Source organism: Juglans regia, chromosome 14 (genome assembly GCF_001411555.2).
Source record: "Juglans regia cultivar Chandler chromosome 14, Walnut 2.0, whole genome shotgun sequence".
NCBI lineage: Eukaryota > Viridiplantae > Streptophyta > Magnoliopsida > Fagales > Juglandaceae > Juglans > Juglans regia.
The window spans coordinates 25,357,128-25,375,605 of record NC_049914.1 but is presented as its reverse complement, the minus strand read 5'-3'; the positions used below and the strand labels follow the sequence as shown (position 1 = coordinate 25,375,605).

General features: G+C 38.4%; 1 protein-coding gene across 2 annotated transcripts in view; it reads right to left on the bottom strand.

The window, feature by feature from the left end:
- LOC108998724 (GTPase Der) overlaps positions 1-18,478 on the bottom strand; it is a 32,854-nt gene that overhangs the window by 13,840 nt on the left and 536 nt on the right. Inside the window, exons 2-9 of one of the 2 annotated variants that reach the window (XM_018975399.2) lie at positions 18,396-18,463; positions 18,010-18,093; positions 16,490-16,783; positions 15,506-15,645; positions 12,223-12,310; positions 11,678-11,857; positions 10,975-11,136; positions 8,916-9,109 (exon numbers count right to left, since the gene is read on the bottom strand). In XM_018975399.2, coding sequence (XP_018830944.1) covers positions 8,916-9,109; positions 10,975-11,136; positions 11,678-11,857; positions 12,223-12,310; positions 15,506-15,645; positions 16,490-16,783; positions 18,010-18,093; positions 18,396-18,463 — 1,210 coding nt within the window. The remainder of the gene's footprint in view (positions 1-8,915; positions 9,110-10,974; positions 11,137-11,677; positions 11,858-12,222; positions 12,311-15,505; positions 15,646-16,489; positions 16,784-18,009; positions 18,094-18,395; positions 18,464-18,478) is intronic. The other variant, XM_018975400.2, reaches the window with a different exon arrangement.

Below are 18,478 nucleotides of genomic sequence, written 5' to 3'. Positions count from 1 at the left end.
TTACTTATTTGATTGTAATTCATGAAGTTGTATGTGCGTTCTGAAGGGTATCCTAGAAATGAATTGTATGTTAGGCAAGGACTATATTTTACGATACGATGTACTACTTACTGAGTATTCAACTCATTATGTTTGTGTGTTTCTTGTTTTCTTTCATGTCTGATTCTCGCAGATCATGTCTATGATGATGAAGAGCTGGATGGCCAGGAATAGATCTAGTACCAAGACTTAGGAATGAATAAGTGATTTTATCACCAGAGTTAGATTTCTTTTATGTCATGCATAGGATTAGTTTATGTTTCTTTATATTTCGTTCAGTTTCCAAAAACAATCATGTTCAATTCAGTTTCGCGTTTTGATGAATTTCAATAAATGAGGTAATTCAGGTTATGAATCTCTTTACCGGGCATTATGTTTTAAATGTTAGTAATATCTCTATCCTACGGGAAGGGGGTGTTACAATTGGTATCAGAGCCAGGTTGAGAGATTCTGTAGACTTTTAGAAGATATGATTCTAGTATAGAAAATACCTAGGATGACTCCTGGCCAGCTCGAAGTTCAAAGGAAGTTATCTATTATCGTGATTGTTGTTGTTGGTTTGTTTTGCTTGATTGAATGATTGAATGATTGAATTATTACTTGCTTATTGGATGATTGGTGTTGTTAGATAATGGCACCGGCTAGACGTAACGTGCATCCTGAAGGTTCCTCGGAACCTCCACCTAATGAACCTGAGGTGTTAGCTGCTGCTGCTACCAGACTTCTCCGGTATTTTGTTGACGAAGAAGGCTTGGTAGCCAAGACTCCCAGGGGCGGTTGTACCCTAAACCAGTTCACACAGCAGCATCCTCCGACTTTTGACGGTAGAGCAGAAGCACTTGATGCAGAAAGTTGGATCAAAAGAATTGAGAAGATTTTCAGGGCTCTGTTTTGTACGGATGAACAGAAAGTGGAGTTTGCCACCTATATGCTGGCAGATGAAGCTGATGAATGGTGGACCTCCACAAGGGAACTTCTATTGCTCGAACTTAATGATGGGGTATCCATCACTTGGGACCGTTTCAAACGGGCATTTCTAGATCGATATTTTTCCCCAGCACTCCGTGAAGCAAAAGCTAGGCAGTTTCTCGACCTAGTGCAAGGGACCATGACGGTGGAACGTTATACTGCGACATTTGTGGCATTATCGCGGTTTGCTAGTTATCTAGTTCCTGACGAGGAAAAGAAATGTGAAAAATTTGAAAGGGGCTTGCAACCGAGAATTCGTAGTCGCCTGATACCCTTGAGGATTCGTAATTTCACCGACTTGGTCACGCGAGCTACCCTTATTGAAGAAGACATGAGAGCAAATGCAGAACTTTTCAATCAGAGGAAGCGCCATCAACCTCTACCTGAGCCCAATAGGAATAAGAAGCCTACTCCCAGCTACCAGCCACGTTTACCTCAGAGCTTTGCGACGAATCCAGTCTGCCAGAACTGCGGGAAGAGGCATCAGGGAAATTGCCTAGTAGGCCAGAATGCCTGCTTCAGATGTGGGCAACCAAACCATATGGCCCGAGACTGCCCAAGGAACGCGCCGCCTCCAGCTGCAAAGAGTGGTCAGAGGTCTACTGCACCAGCTAGAGTGTTTGCCCTTACCCCAGGGGACGCAGAGACAGCTAGTGATGTGGTTACAGGTACCATTCTATTATTCTCCCGTTATGCTACCGTTTTATTCGACTCGGGTGCCACACACTCTTTTATAGCACATACCTTTGCTTGTTGGAATGAAAGAGTACCAGAGAATCTTGAGTGTTCATTATCTGTTGCAACACCTACTGGTGAACATATAGTTTGTGATACCATGCTTAGGAATTGTCCCATAAAAATTAATGGGAGACTTCTCCCAGCAAACTTAGTGATTTTTGAGATGCTGGGATTTGACGTAATCTTGGGAATGGATTGGTTGTCTCGAAACCACGCTTGTGTGGATTGTTTTAAGAAGGAAGTGGTTTTCAAACCACCGGGCGAGGAGGAATTCAGTTTTTGTTCAGGGAGAGGAGTTGCCCCACCTCTATTAATATCGGCCTTGCAAGCAACTAAGTTACTAAGACAAGGAGGGTCAGGATTCCTTGTTAGTCTAGTAGCACCACCTGCAGAGGGACCTAAGCTTGAAGATATCCCTATAGTCAGGGAATTTCCGGATGTGTTTCCAGAGGACCTTCCAGGGCTGCCTCCGGATCGAGAGGTTAACTTTTCAATCGATATCCTACCAGGAACGGCACCTATATCAAAGGCACCATATCAGATGGCTCCAGTCGAGTTGAAGGAGCTTAAAGAACAGTTGCAGGAGTTGTTGGATAAGGGTTATATTCGCCCTAGCGTTTCACCATGGGGCGCACCGGTCCTGTTTGTGAAAAAGAAAGATGGTTCTATGCAACTTTGTATTGACTACCGAGAATTGAACCGGGTGACTATTAAAAACAAGTACCCACTACCTAGGATTGATGATCTTTTTGACCAGTTGCAGGGGGCCCAAGTTTTCTCTAAGATTGATCTGCGATCGGGCTATCATCAACTTAAGATTAAGCCGGAAGATATTTCGAAGACGGCGTTTAGAACGCGCTATGGACATTATGAGTTTTTAGTCATGCCATTCGGTTTGACGAACGCTCCCGCAGCCTTTATGGGCATGATGAACAAAGTGTTCCGGGAGTATGTCGATCAGTTTGTTGTAGTTTTCATCGACGACATTCTCATATACTCCAAAAGCCAAGCAGACCATGAGGACCACTTGAAAGTTGTGTTGCAGATCCTAAGAAAGGAGCAGTTGTTTGCGAAATTCAAGAAGTGTGATTTCTGGTTGCAAGAGATTACCTTCTTGGGACATGTTGTGACAAAAGAAGGTATTGCAGTAGATCCGTCGAAAGTTGAAGCGGTTGTGAAATGGGCCAAGCCAACCAATGTGAGTGAAGTCAGAAGCTTCCTAGGACTGGCAGGATATTATAGGAGGTTTGTCGAGGGGTTCTCCAGTATCGCAGCACCGATGACTAAGCTGACTAGGAAAAATGAGAAGTTTTTATGGACAGAAGACTGTGAAAGAAGCTTTCAAGAGTTGAAGAAAAGATTAGTGACAGCCCCCGTACTCACTGTTCCCTCGGGCAATGCAGGATTTGTTATTTACAGCGATGCCTCCCTCAAGGGTTTGGGTTGTGTCTTGATGCAGCATGGGAAGGTTATCGCTTACGCCTCCAGACAACTCAAAAGTTACGAAGAGAATTATCCGACACATGATTTAGAACTTGCAGCAGTTGTGTTCGCCTTGAAGTTATGGAGACACTACCTCTATGGGGAGAAGTGCGAGATTTATACAGACCATAAGAGCCTAAAGTATTTCTTTACTCAAAGGGACTTGAATATGAGACAACGCAGATGGTTAGAACTTTTGAAAGATTACGACTGCAACATCAACTACCATCCGGGTAAAGCTAACGTAGTGGCAGATGCTCTAAGCCGGAAGTCCTCCTCCGGTACCCTTGCTACTATGTATACCCCACAGAAGCATATTTTATTGGATATGGAACGGGCAGGGATAGAGATGGTTATGGATACACAAGCTCGGTTGAGTAATTTGACTTTGGGATCAACGTTGATAGACCAAATAAAGGCTGCCCAATCTACTGATTCAGACTTAGTTAAGATCAGAGGAGAAGTCCAAGAAGGAAAAAGGCCCGAATTTACTGTATCTGGGGATGGCACCTTAAGGCTCAAGGGAAGAGTATGCGTTCCAAATGTTAAGGAAATCAGAGATGTAATCTTGAGAGAGGCTCACCGCTCACTCTACACTGTTCACCCAGGTAGTACTAAGATGTATAGAGATTTGAAGCAACAGTTCTGGTGGAGCGGTATGAAGCGCGAGATAGCTAGCTATGTGGCTCAGTGTTTAACTTGCCAGCAAGTCAAAACAGAACATCAGAGGCCGTCCGGATTATTACACCCACTCCCTATACCTGTTTGGACATGGGACGAAATTGGTATGGATTTTGTATCAGGTTTTCCTAAGGCACCAGGAGGACAGGATGCAGCTTGGGTAATTGTCGATAGGTTGTCAAAGACAGCTCACTTCATTCCAATTCAGATGACGTACTCTACAGACAGATTAGCGGAACTGTATGTACGCGAAATCGTCAGACTGCACGGAATTCCCTCTAAGATTGTGTCGGACAGGGACACTCGTTTCACTTCGATTTTTTGGAGGAGTGTACAGAAAGAGTTAGGGACAGAGTTGACTTATAGTACAGCCTTCCACCCTCAAACTGATGGACAGTCAGAAAGGACAATACAGATATTGGAGGATATGCTTAGAGCCTGCATGATAGACTTCAAAGGTAGCTGGATTAAATACTTACCCTTGATAGAATTTGCGTACAATAATAGTTACCAGGAGAGCATTCAGGCTGCACCATATGAAGTTCTTTATGGCCGCAAGTGCCGGTCACCTCTCTATTGGGATGAAGTGGGAGAACGTAGAACCCTGGGACAGGAGATTATTCAAGATATGCATGAGAAAATAGCAGTCATCCGGAAGAAACTTGCCATTGCACAAGAGCGACAGAAAAAGTATGCGAATCAGAGACGGCGAGATTTGCAATTTGAAGAAGGAAGCAAAGTATTCTTGAAAGTGGCACCGATGAAGGGAATCATGCGATTCGGTAAGAAAGGCAAGCTAAGTCCAAGATATTTAGGTCCTTTCGAGGTACTAGAAAGGATTGGAGCTGCAGCTTACAGGTTAGCCCTTCCACCTCAGTTGTCGGCCATTCACGATGTCTTCCATGTCTCTTTGCTTCGAGAGTATGTTCCAGACCCCACACATGTACTTGAGTACGAGCCTCTTCAAGTTCGCGAGGATTTGACTTATGAGGAATTTCCAATCGGAGTTCTTGCACAAAAAGCTCAAGCACTCCGCAAGAAGACCATTCCGATGGTCAAAGTGCTTTGGAGCAACCACACGGAAAAAGAGGCTACCTGGGAGCTAGAAGAAGACATGAGGATCAAATATCCTTATTTATTCGATTAAGGTACGTTATCTCGAGGACGAGATTTCTTTTAAGGAGGGGAGATTGTAACATACGAGTCTAAATTTAGGATTTAAAGCTAGTATTATATTTATGTATTTATTGGTATTTTATTTTCTTTATATTTATTTTTTTATTTTATATTTTTGTGATAACAAACAGATCGTTTTAGTGATTTATTTCCTTTTAAAACTTCAAATATTCTATCCACTTGTCCCCGTGCTAGTTTCGGTTTCCAGAGTATGTGATCAACTCCAATTCAAACCCTCTCAGAAACTGTATCCACGAAAGAGTCGGTTCCTAAAGTTTAGGCAATTTCAAATTTCAGCCAATCTCCTAAGAGTTCACGTCGTCTACTCCCGTCGCCTATAAGAAACTCACTAAACCTCTGTGTTGCTCACCTCAAAATACCAGAGAAACAACTTATTTTTTTTCCGCTTGAGCCTTTGCTGCCCAGTCATCACCGACCACCCTCGGACGTCGGAGCCCTACCCTCGGCGCCAGAAAACGCCGGCCATCTCAACCCCGTTGAACCACCCCCTCAGGTAAGCCCCTGCTGCCGCGCGCCACCTTCCTCCATTTCGGTTATTTGAGTTTCAAACCCATCTCTCTCTAAACTCTCACTTGTTCTCTCTCTCTCCCTCTCTCGGTGTCGCACCACCATAGGGATCCCCCAGTCACGTTGCCGGTCACTCCCAGCCCCTGAGCCGCCGTCGCGCACTGCTCTCCCTCGGTGAGCATCGCGCAGTTCTCTCTCTCCCGTAAGCCTGTTTCCTTTTTAATCCTTTTGCTTTAGTTTTTCCCAAAATACCCTTTCTTCTAGGCTGAGTTTATTGGGACTGGACTTAGTTGTATCTTGACTGATTTATAAATCTGGTTGGACTTGAGTTATTTCAGAAACTATAGTTTTGAGTTAAGTGGGTTGTTTTCATGCGAGCCTAAGGTTTAAATTGGGCTGATTATTTTGTAGGCCGGAGCTTTTAATTGAATAAATATGTTAGTCATATGCTTATTTGTATAGATAAGTATTTAAAGGATTTTAAAGCATAAATTTTAAAGTATATTTTGTAAGTATCTTTTGAGTCTATTATTTAGTTAATATTCCAATTGACTTTTAATTAAGATTTTATAAAATTATTAAGTTATAATTTAAATAGAAGTTAAGGAACATGTTATGAGTTTTGAATAATATTATGATATATGATTTTAAGTATTTAGAATGCTATGACACGTTCTCTTTTTTTTTAAAGTTAGTGACGATTAGTACCTTGTATAGGTAACGCGCTACAAATTGGAAATCAGGAAGCAGCGCTAAGAGGTAAATAGTATGATCATATTAATAAATGCGTATGGTGAATATTATTATTATGTATAAAACGGTGAAGTGCTTATGATTGTTAACTACGCTACACTAAAAGACAAGTCAAGGTTAGTTTACTTTTCGATCTTGATGAAATATGAGATTATGCTTGAGTGAATGAATTTATTGTTGATTGATTTAATGTTACTAAATTCACATGAAAGTCATGAAATGTTAAAGTAGTAGTTCAAAGTCAAGTATGCCATGTAATAGTCAGATTACGCAAGCCATGTTCATGAAATGCTTAGGTTATATATGCCATGTTTGTGTAATACTTAAACCATGTATGCCATGTTCAAGTAGTACCGGATCATGTATGCCTTGGAACGTCATAAAACATTCATAGCATGTTATGTAATATCACGATATACTATGCCATGCTAAATCATACAAGAATATGCCATGTACAAAGATATGCCATGTTAAATCATACAAGAATATGTCATGTACGAGAATATGCCATGCCATGTCATATTACCATGTACAAGATTATGCCATGTTAGGGATGTTCATGAAGCCTAATCAAATCTCATGCATTAAGAAAGATAAGAAATGTAACGGTACCACGGACTCAAGCGTGGTTAACCACAAGTTAAATGAAACGCGGACTCAAGCGTGTTTCATTTTATGATATGCAAGTTTAGTGAAACACGGACTCAAGCGTGTTTCACTCCATGTTATGCAAGTTAAGTGGAACACGGACTCAAGCGTGTTTCACTCCATGTTATGCAAGTTAAGTGGAACACGGACTCAAGCGTGTTTCACTCCATGTTATGCAAGTTAAGTGGAAACACGGACTCAAGCGTGTTTCACTCCATGTCATGCCAGATAAGGGGAAACACGGACACAAGCGTGTTTCACTTCATGTTAATACAAGATAACCAAGATGTTATGCATTCACAATGACATGATTTTGTTCATATATGCTTCCGCTTATGTTAATAATGAAAATGTGTGCCATGTAAATCTGTGATGATATATGTATGTAAAGTCTTTCAGAAGATCATGTTACTTATTTGATTGTAATTCATGAAGTTGTATGTGCGTTCTGAAGGGTATCCTAGAAATGAATTGTATGTTAGGCAAGGACTATATTTTACGATACGATGTACTACTTACTGAGTATTCAACTCATTATGTTTGTGTGTTTCTTGTTTTCTTTCATGTCTGATTCTCGCAGATCATGTCTATGATGATGAAGAGCTGGATGGCCAGGAATAGATCTAGTACCAAGACTTAGGAATGAATAAGTGATTTTATCACCAGAGTTAGATTTCTTTTATGTCATGCATAGGATTAGTTTATGTTTCTTTATATTTCGTTCAGTTTCCAAAAACAATCATGTTCAATTCAGTTTCGCGTTTTGATGAATTTCAATAAATGAGGTAATTCAGGTTATGAATCTCTTTACCGGGCATTATGTTTTAAATGTTAGTAATATCTCTATCCTACGGGAAGGGGGTGTTACACACCATAAGTATGTTATAATGTAATTGGTGACACGGACCTAAGTGTGCTTCACCATATGCTATGTTATGATTTTATGCGGTAACACAGACCTAAGCGTGCTTCACCATATGAATTATGCGGTGCCATGAACTTAAGCATGTTTCACCATATGTATGCTATGATATTTGAGGTGCCACAGACCTAAGTGTGGTTCACCATATGAATTATGCGGTGCCACGGACCTAAGTATGGTTCACCATATGAATTATGTGGTGCCACAGACCTAAACATGGTTCACCATATGTTATGCTACGATTTATGCGGTCAACGACAATTGGACTGATGCGCATACGTTATTATGATGGCCACTAAGTGAGTGAAAGACAAGATGAATAAGTTATGCATGAATGATAGGAAATGCATGGGGTCAGTTATTCATGCATTCATGTTACAAGTATTGCCATGATTATGTTTGATTCCGCTTATGCTACTAATGAATGATCTATATGCTATGTGCATGTATGTAGATGTATGAGAGTTTTCAAAATTAAGTCTAATATTAAGCTAAGCTAAGTTTACAGAATGATGTGCTTCGACTCATTTGTTTCTCTGTCTTCATGTTTTAAATGTCCCAGATGATGATTGCGTGGATACAGAGCAAGAGTGCCAGGAGTTGATTATTTTTCTAGAGACTTGGACCTTGAATGAGAGTTAGTATCACATGGGTCTAGTTACGATCAGACAATTGAATAAGTGATTTTGGTACATAGAACTAGTTTACATTATTTGGGTGTTTTAGCTTTATATTATGAAACTCTATTATGCTAAGTTAGTTTTGATGATTAAACAAATGAGGTATTTTTTCAAGATGTCGAATCTCTTTACCGGGCATTTAGCTACGAATGTACATGACAATCCGTACCTTGGGGTGTTACATTTTCTGAGAGTGAGTGACCAACGAAGAATAGGGGTCACTTGAGGGTGGAATTTGGTAAACAATGCAACCGGACTGTACAATATGAAACCAAAGATAATAGTTCAGTTGAACATACTTTTCAACACTATGACCAGCTATTGCAGTTGAATAAACAATAGGTGCCCAATCAAGAACACGGAGCTTCTCTCTAACATCTTGCTCGTAGTATGTTGCAGTCTGCTGATTTTTATTTGGTATTGTATCCCATTTGTTAACTACTATCAGGCACCCCTTCCCTTCTCTTTCTATCCTTTCGGCAATCTTGCAATCCTAAGCCATTCAGGAAATACAATACAATATAATTAAAAATCAATTGCTGGTCAAAAGAAAACATCAAGCATGTCACCTGATAAGAAGGCAAAAGAGCAAAACCTAGACTTCAAAAAATCAGAAGGGCAGTCTATGCACTCAAAAATAACTTTCTTTTATATACAAATCTAAAACAACTAAAAAGGAGCAAATACAAGTTATACAACTCTCTGCAGCATCGATGAGTTCTTGAGGAGGCAAAAACAAATAAATAGAGTGGACGGCAAGGTAAGAAAGTCACTGGTTAGTGAAAGAGGCCATCTACAACATTTTCAACTGCCATATCTGCTTTTCTTTCTCTATTTGATGTTTAAAACCATACATGACAGGGTACAAATCCACCAACATTGGCTCTTATACCTAATAACCAATATTACGCATCAAAGGTTGGTTGTGTAGTGAACTATGATACAGTCTAGGTATTTTGAAAGAAAACTCTTAACTTTCAAAACACTTGTATCTTCTGACCATCCTGAACCCAACTAAAAACGAAAACCAATAATCATGATAATCAGGTTTCTGTTAACCCGGAGATGGCCAGGGAATTGACTCTTTCAGAACACACGAAATTTATTGAGTATACACACTTAACATATAAAGCATTACATACAAGCTCTTTAGAACAGATTTTGAATTATTGCATGCCATCCTTACTTGATTAGATTAACATTTCTGTAAATAATTGATGAAATTTTTAACTTTTTAATTTTCTTGGTTTCATATATGACAAGTCACAGGCCGATCGTGCTGACAACGCAAAATTTTTAGCATACTCTTCCTGTTTTGGTCAATGGAACAGGTTTGGAAACAATGGCCATAAGTGCTAAAAGAAGCGTAGATGGAATCCCCATTCTTTCTACATTCTGTCAAAATAGTAATGTTTCACAAGGGCAATCTGAAATTCAAATTTATTATGATAAATATGGAGAAGCCGGCAACTCCATGGCCGACTCTCCTCAATTGGAAGTTTGTTTCGAGAGGGATATCATATGGAGTTGGCAGTTGACAAAGCTCATGTTTCAATTCCAAAACATGGTACCCGAGCTTTCTTATCTCTTCGATCTTATGTTCAAATCATAGGAAACATCTTTTTCTGATAATTTCATCTATTCTGCATGAGTAAGCCTTAGACTTGGACCAAGATTGCTGGACAGGATAAAACACGATGGGGAATGTTAGTGTGTGTTAAGCTTATAGACAATAGTAAGCCCACAAGCTTATATAACAAGATAGATTAACATTAAAAATGATGGATTTTAGGGAAATACTGGCAAGGGATGCACATGCCAAAACCTTAATTACGGATGCATTGTTTCCAGGAGTGTTCTTACTCTATTGCTCATCACCTTTTGAACCAAGCAACATAAAATTCATTGCATACCTCAATTTTTTTGTTTCATGCACATGGAAGCAAAATTATCCTGTCGTCCAAAAATATGATATAAACACTTCATATGTTCGAATAATTAAGATCTACCTTCACCTAATACACTTCAAATGCAATCATAATTTCGAAATTAAATGAACACATCACATTTTGGGTCAGTAGCAGCAAAACTCTATTGCACGCAATATCTAACATAATGAAAATAGATCCCGGATATCCTGTGGTTCCCAGCACAATTTTTTATTCGATCAATTCGTGACAGGCACAATTATTTTAGCACATGCGGCAACAAGGTGAAATGCAGTTCCCAGCACAAAATAAGACAGATAGCCCATGGGCTTGTCCTACATCCATAGACATAAAATATGGCAGAAAAGCCTAAGTATGTTCTTGCAGCATTATGGAGCTTACGACCCAGAAAGTTACATGGCCAAGGTACCTGTTCTGTGATACAAGCCACGGCTTCAATGACAAGAGCGACAACATCAGAACGACGGACTGCACGAAATGCTCGATTCACTGATAAAGTCTCTGTCATACTGCCTGACGAAGCTACAGCTGCCCTTCTTCTGATTCCAGCAGTATCAATAAGCCGGAACTTCTGAAAACAAGCAACATTTTAAAGTAAGTGAGATCTAAGTTTAGTAAAAACATTTTTCACTTTGATTGATGATTCATAGATTTACAGGTCTTAGTTTCCCATTCAAGCATATTGAAGCACACAAAGAGTACTGGTCTGATAGCACAATACATTTTTAATTCATGCAAACCAACAAACTTGAGATCATATTACTCAATAAGCAAGACCCATTCTTATATTTCCATACTAAACGAGAAAAAACAAACAAGAAAACCTTGAGATAACCAGCTAAGGGCCTCAGCTACTCATCAACGTGCAGCCCAAAATATATTATTATAAGCATATTCTAGAAATGTCCTATTTACTTTATAGTATTTTGGTATAGCAATTCCCAACATTGGGACGCATAGAATCTGAAATCTCCATTCATAGGGGTATGAAAAAATGATATGGCTCATACTAATAATAAAATAAACCTAGCTATACAGAAGTTAAAAAGTAATAGCAGAAACACAACTGTAGTAGCGGTCAATGACAAATCAAAATTGTAAACTAATCAAACCTGGCCATCTGGTGCAGTAAATTCAGTATCAATAGCATCACGAGTAGTACCACTGATTGGGCTAACAATTGTTCTATCCTCTCCAACCAATGCATTCAAAATGCTACTCTTACCAACATTCGGTCGGCCAACAATGGCAATTGCAGGAACATAATCTTCTACCTCAAGATTTTCTGGACCCTATATACAAGAATAAGCAGATGATATAATAAATAAAAAACAATTTAAATGCACAAGAGATGTACAGGCTTATGAATTGCTTATATCTTCTTTTCTTCCTCCCTTTTTTTTGGGAAGGGGTGAGAGGGAAGGGAAGCAAGTGTTTACATTACAGTTTTTAACGGCCAGAAGGTGCAATATTTTTTTAAAATTGGAAGCTACAGAAGACTTGTACCCATGAAATTATCAACAAGCCTACCATGAAAAGATCCCAAACATTGATCCTTTAACCATAATCAAGAGATGTTAAACAGTTGAAGATAGCCAATTTGATCAAAACTCAGTACTAATACAACATTCATAGCTCAACTTGTCAATGGACGAACCTCAATTTTTTTAAGTCCTGAACAAACAAGATCAAGAAGTTCTCCGGTTCCCGTCCCAGACAGAGCAGATATTGGAAGTGGGGAAAACCTAGTTGATCAACCAAAAAACGAGGTAATTAGAACCAGATTCATGAAGAAACAGAGAATTTAAGTCCACCACATATATGCTACAATGCTAATGATACAAACGGATTGTGTTAATAATGAAAGACGTACTATAAATCGAATGTATTGATAGATAGCCAACACTGTCGACACACAAACACACACACACAGGGGGAGAGAGAGAGATAGAGAGAGAAGAGAGACTAAACAGATCCCAGAGATAAAATGCAAGTATCAGCACTTGGAGACATTACTTTGACATTGGAATGGAGAAACTTGAATTTCGTTACCAAAATAATGATATTATATCCATCTAAATTTCTAGTCACTCAACTTGTCTTGGACAAACCTGTAAGTCTGCCAAAAAAATCCATGTAAAGAGAAGATCATATTTACGAGTCCTAGGGGTGTAAACCGGTCGGTCCGGTCCGGTGATGGACCGAATATTACCGGTCCGGACCGAACACCCCATACGGACCGGACCGGTCCGATCGGTCCATTCGGTCCGACCTTTTTTTTTTTTTAAATCAATTAATAAAAAAATTTATTTAAAATACTAAATTAAATTAAGTGATTTATTAATGTGGATTATGTAACAGACTCCATAAAAAAATATTTTATATGGTCAATGATAATAAATTAAATGAAAATTACATTATTAATTTATATAATTACTATATAATTAACTAATTGATATTATATATTAGTTAATTCATAAAATATTAACAAGTGTTAATAACATATTTAAAATTTTATATTGTTAATTGTACAATTATTATATAAATAATATATATAATATTTTATTTATTTTTATTTTTTATTTGGTTGGTCCGGTCCGAGAAATCTCCACCTCATGACCGGACCAAAGACCGAAATTTTTCTATTTATTGAACCGAAACCGACCATGCATTTGGTCGGTCCGGTCCGATCCGGACCGAACTGGTCGGTTTCTCCGGTCCGGACCGACCGGTTTACACCCCTATTTATGACTATTGTTAGCAAGGAGTTGTACAACCCAATGTTTTGAATACCGTACCGGACGACGTACCGGTCAAGGCACTGGAACGAAATATTTCGGTACCGGTACTGTTTCGGGATAGCGTTTGGGATAACGTTTCGGGATAGTCGATATATAAATAAATTATATATATAAATATATATAAAAATTATATTTCAAAATAATAATCTATATATAAATAAATTATATATAAATACATATATATAAATTATAAATAGTCTAGTCTGAATTAGGGGTTAAAAAATAAATTTGTAATTTGAAAAAACGAAAAAAAAAAAAAACACACAGGCCGAAATATAGGCCGGTATCGACCGAAATATAGGCCAGTACAGGCCAAAATTTAGGCCGAAACGGCCGGTACCGTCCGGTACGGAACACATATAATACCTATACCGGCCGGTACGGTACGAAATTTAAAACTTTGGTACAACCATTTAAAATGAAGATTCATCATTAGAAAGACAACATATCCAACAATTAAAAAAGGACTACACTTAAAGTGATTATTAGAAGAGTAATGCTACATACAGTCGTGGAATGCGCAAACGCCGTACAATCGCTTTGAAAAAGAGTGAGGTCCACTCATAAAAAATTAATTTTTTGTCATGTGGGTCCCATATTTATTCACTTTTTTCAAAGCGACTGCACGACGCTTGCACACTCACGACTGCAAGTATCATTTCTCTTATTAGAATACCCGGAGTGATTGAACATAAGGGTGTAATCGGTCTAGTCCGGGGTGGGGTCACGGACCAAAAATTTCAGTCCACCCTTTTTCCGGACTAGACCAATTACCATAAGGACTACTGGTCTGGTCAGTCCAAATCGGTCCATATGATATAAGAACATTTTTTTCATCTTTTCTTTTTTGGTAGATTAATTAATACAAAAAAAATTAATTAAATTAGTAAAATCAAAATTAAGTGAGCTCTTAATGAGGATTATGTAACTAACTAATTAAAAAATAATTAATTATAATTATATAATATATTTATGATGTTAATAGTTACTAACTTATTACTTTAGTAGAGTATGTATCCACATATAATAACATATATTATCATATGATTTATCGTATGATATATTAGTTAATTGATAGCATATATTATTTTACATTTTATATTGTCAATGTTAATAGATTAGAGAAAATTACATAATTAACTTATACAACTACTATATAAAATAATACATTATATATAAAAAAATATTTAAATGTAAGTGATTCGGTTGGTTTCGGTCCGGTCCGGTACAAAAAACCACACCCAGGGACCGGACCTAAAACCGAATTTTAGAGACACTGTGGACTGAGACCGACTAGGAGTGAATTCGGTCCGGACTGAAAAAATTTAACCCCTAATTGAACTTATGTCATCAGTATCAATCACTACCACTTTTCAGTGGAGGAAAGACATCTAGTCCTAATACCGTTTCCTGTGCTTGTCTAAGGAACAGATTTTCGGAAACTGAAAAACAATCACAGGAAGAAGAAAAAATGGAAAAAACAATATTCTCTCTGCCCACCTTCTTTTTTTGACAATTGTCATAATTGAGACCCCCTCCACCAAAACCAACAAAGTACAGCAGACAAACTAAATGAAGATTGAAAAAAAACCCGCTCAAGAGTGAAAGCTTTATGACAGATAACTGTGGTTTCTTATGCATTTTAAGATGGAAGCTTTTTACTGTCAAAAAATCAGTTCCCATTTAAATGCATATGTGACTTTTACCCAGGGGAAAAAAAATTGCAAAAGAACAGCATTACTCCATCGATCAAATATCACAAAGCTCAACCAATTGATAGATTTTGATGTTAACCCAGAGAGTGCTATCAAATAGCACTACAAGACGGTATCGAAACAAAAATCATTGTGTTTATTAAGAAAGCAATGCAGTTCAAGTGTCAGGAGTTACAGTACAGGCTTGATGTTATCACATTTTATGCAGCACAAGAACTGATGCTACTTGGTGCTTAAGGTGTAATTTCACAATCATGCACATATGTCATAAAATAGTGCAATAACACAAATAACCACAAGCTTGTTACATTATATGTGTAGGAAATGAATCATCGTTTTATAAATAGACAACTCACATTATTAACTAATATGCGCCTGCCATTTGATAGAATTCCAATACTCTTTCTCTAAAAGAAAAACTCACCCAAAGGACCAAAATTCTGATGCTTGCATCATTCCCTTACGTGGAGATTCACACTTGTTAACTGCAAGAATGACAAACTTATTTGAGTAGTTCTTCCGCAGCCAGTCAGCAATTTCCTCATCCGCTGCTGTCAGACCTGCCTGTTCAGCATTATCATCAATTCTTTGTAGTACAAAAATAAGATTAGCTTGCCCATTCAAAAGACAATAACTGGGGAATAAACAAAACTTTCCAGATGAGTATAACGATTGTTTATTTGAAAAAAGAAAAGAGAGAAACAAACCATCACTTATACGATAAGGAACAAATATACCTTCAAATTAACAGTCCCCCTATAAGTGATGGTTTAGTTTCAAGGCATGATGGAGCATGGAGCGTGCATTGCAAACTTGGTCTATCAGTGGAATGTAGCTCTCTTTATACTCAAAATGCCCCTTGCAAATTTGTGCACTGGCTAAAGTTTAAGCCCTTCCAGATTGTAACAAATTATTCACAGAAAATCTACCCTGATTATACAGCCAGCCGACCTTCATCTATGACATGCTTGTACTATTGGTTACCACCCTCAAGAATTTGAAAGTCAAAGTAACTCATCACACCTTTGTAGATTGAATTTTTTTCCTTATAAGCCCTTTTGAGGGGGAAAAGAGCTCCCTGTGATATTTCAAGATGTTATTCACCTTGGGAAGTAGTCTTCAACAAAGAGATCACTTCCTTACCGATAAAAAAACAAAGAGATCACTTCCTTGGCAACAAACCTTAATTTTTGCCCGACAGATCAAGTTCCTACACCAAAAAAAACTGAGTATATGATAGACTCATTCACCAGTAGAGTTCAAAGTTCCAAGCATGTCAAAAATGAATATACCCTTTCCAGTACTAATAAGCATACACATTTCAGAGAAGAAGTTCATGAGTTTGAAGAAAATGATAAACAGATGACAGCTGTCCACTTTATATAAATTGCATGGTAACACAAAATACCTGTCCATCAACAAGAAATATTATGACAGATGCTTCTTCCACAGCTAAAGCAGCTTGTTTCTCAATCATTGTTGGCATCCTGGAAACAGCTGCTTCCCTGGAGGCCAGTGGAATCCCATCCATACCAATGGTTGTTGTAATAGCCAAATCTTCCATAACATCAGTCTGTGACCTTGAAATATTGATAACACCTCCGGTATCAACTACCATAAACTCATGCTCCCCCCAGAAAGACCTACCATACAATCGATCCCTAGTAACTCCAGGTTCATCCACCACGATTGCCCTGTTCCCCTATATAATAAAAAACGAAGAAAGTCAACTATCACAATGTGAAAACATATATGTGTAATTTTCAATGTGAGTTTAGGGAGTATGGGGGACCAACAAATATGGTGGTTTAGGGGAGGGTTGGTGTACTACAGAAGTTAGAGGCGCCTATTGAGTGGGGCTATGGAAGCATATAAGAAGAGGGTGGGAGGTATTCCATCATCATGCTAGGTTTCAGTTGGTTACAGGTTCCAGAATCAGATTTTGGAAGGATGCTTGATGTGGCAACAGTGTTCTCCAAGATTTGTTTCCTATACTTTTCCTGATCACAAGTGCCAAAGATGCCATAGTAGCGGAGGTTATGGGAATCTCGGGAGGGAGTACTCATTGGAATATCAATTTCAATCGGGCAGCACAGGATTGAGAGATAGGGAGTTTTGTAGATTTTTATAGTCTCTCTTGTATTTTTGTCTTCTGAATATCCAGCATGAAGATGGTTTGTGGTGGATTCCTAAAGGGAGAGGGATGTTCACTATTCGTTCCTTTTATAAGGTCCTCACACAAGAAACCGAGGTACAGTTTCCTTGGAGAAGACTTTGGCGGCACAAGGCTCCTCCCAAAGCTTCATTCTTTGTGTGGACAGCTTCCTTAGGCAAAATTCTCACTACGAATAATCTAAGAAAGAGGAGGATAATCATTGTAGACTAGTGTTGCATGTATAAAAGAGGGGGTGAGTAAGTGAATCATCTAATTTTACGTTGTGAGGCAGTCAGGACTCTCTGGAATGAGGTGTTTACAAGAATGGATCTAGCGTGGGTTATGCCGAAAACCGTGAAGGAAATATTGGCGTGCTAGACCTCCATTCAAGGTGTGCAATAGATCAAAGTGGTTTGGAAAATGATCCCTATCTGTTTTATGTGGTGCTTGTGGTAGGAGCGCTATGAGCGGACGTTTGAAGACAAAGTGAGATCTATGGCGAAGCTAAAAGTTTTCTTTTTTAGGACTCTTTGTACTTGGGTCATTACTGTGGACTTTAATTACATAGACCTTCATGATTTCTTAGTTTCTAATGCGCCTACATAGATAGGGCATAATGACTTTTGTAATTGGCAGTTGTTGCCCATTCTTGGATTAATAATACTTATTTACTTATCAAAAAAAAAAATCTCAATATATTTCTGTTTTCATAAAAAGGAAAAAACTAACGATACTAATCGGAAAGTCAGGAGCCAGAAATAATGATTGAATACCCCGACAAGACGATTATATAATGCTGATTTACCAACGTTTGGCCTTCCAACAATTGTAACCCTCGGAAGAAGATGGTCGGGGATCTGCACGTCAAGTTTTCAAATTTTAGCAAGCAACTACTATTTTCCTTTTCAACTCGAAAGAGAAAGTTCCCATTGAGAATCATCAAGAAATATCAGTTTAATTCCATCAGTCCACTGATCAAAAAAGAAATTCCATCACCCGAACTTGAAAGGTCTTGTGGTTCTCTTTTTAATTCAGCGGTAAACTTGATAAATATAACGGAAAATATAAGCGATATTTTCAAATAGTGGAATTTTGTGTTCTCAAGTTTTTCACGTAGACAAATATTACGATAACGGCTTGTCAAAAGGATGCTACTAACACTTGCAGTCGTAGTTTTACGCCTTCCCCCTTTTTGATTCCTGCGGGTTTGATCATCCGCCTCGTCCTCTGAAATCAACTCAC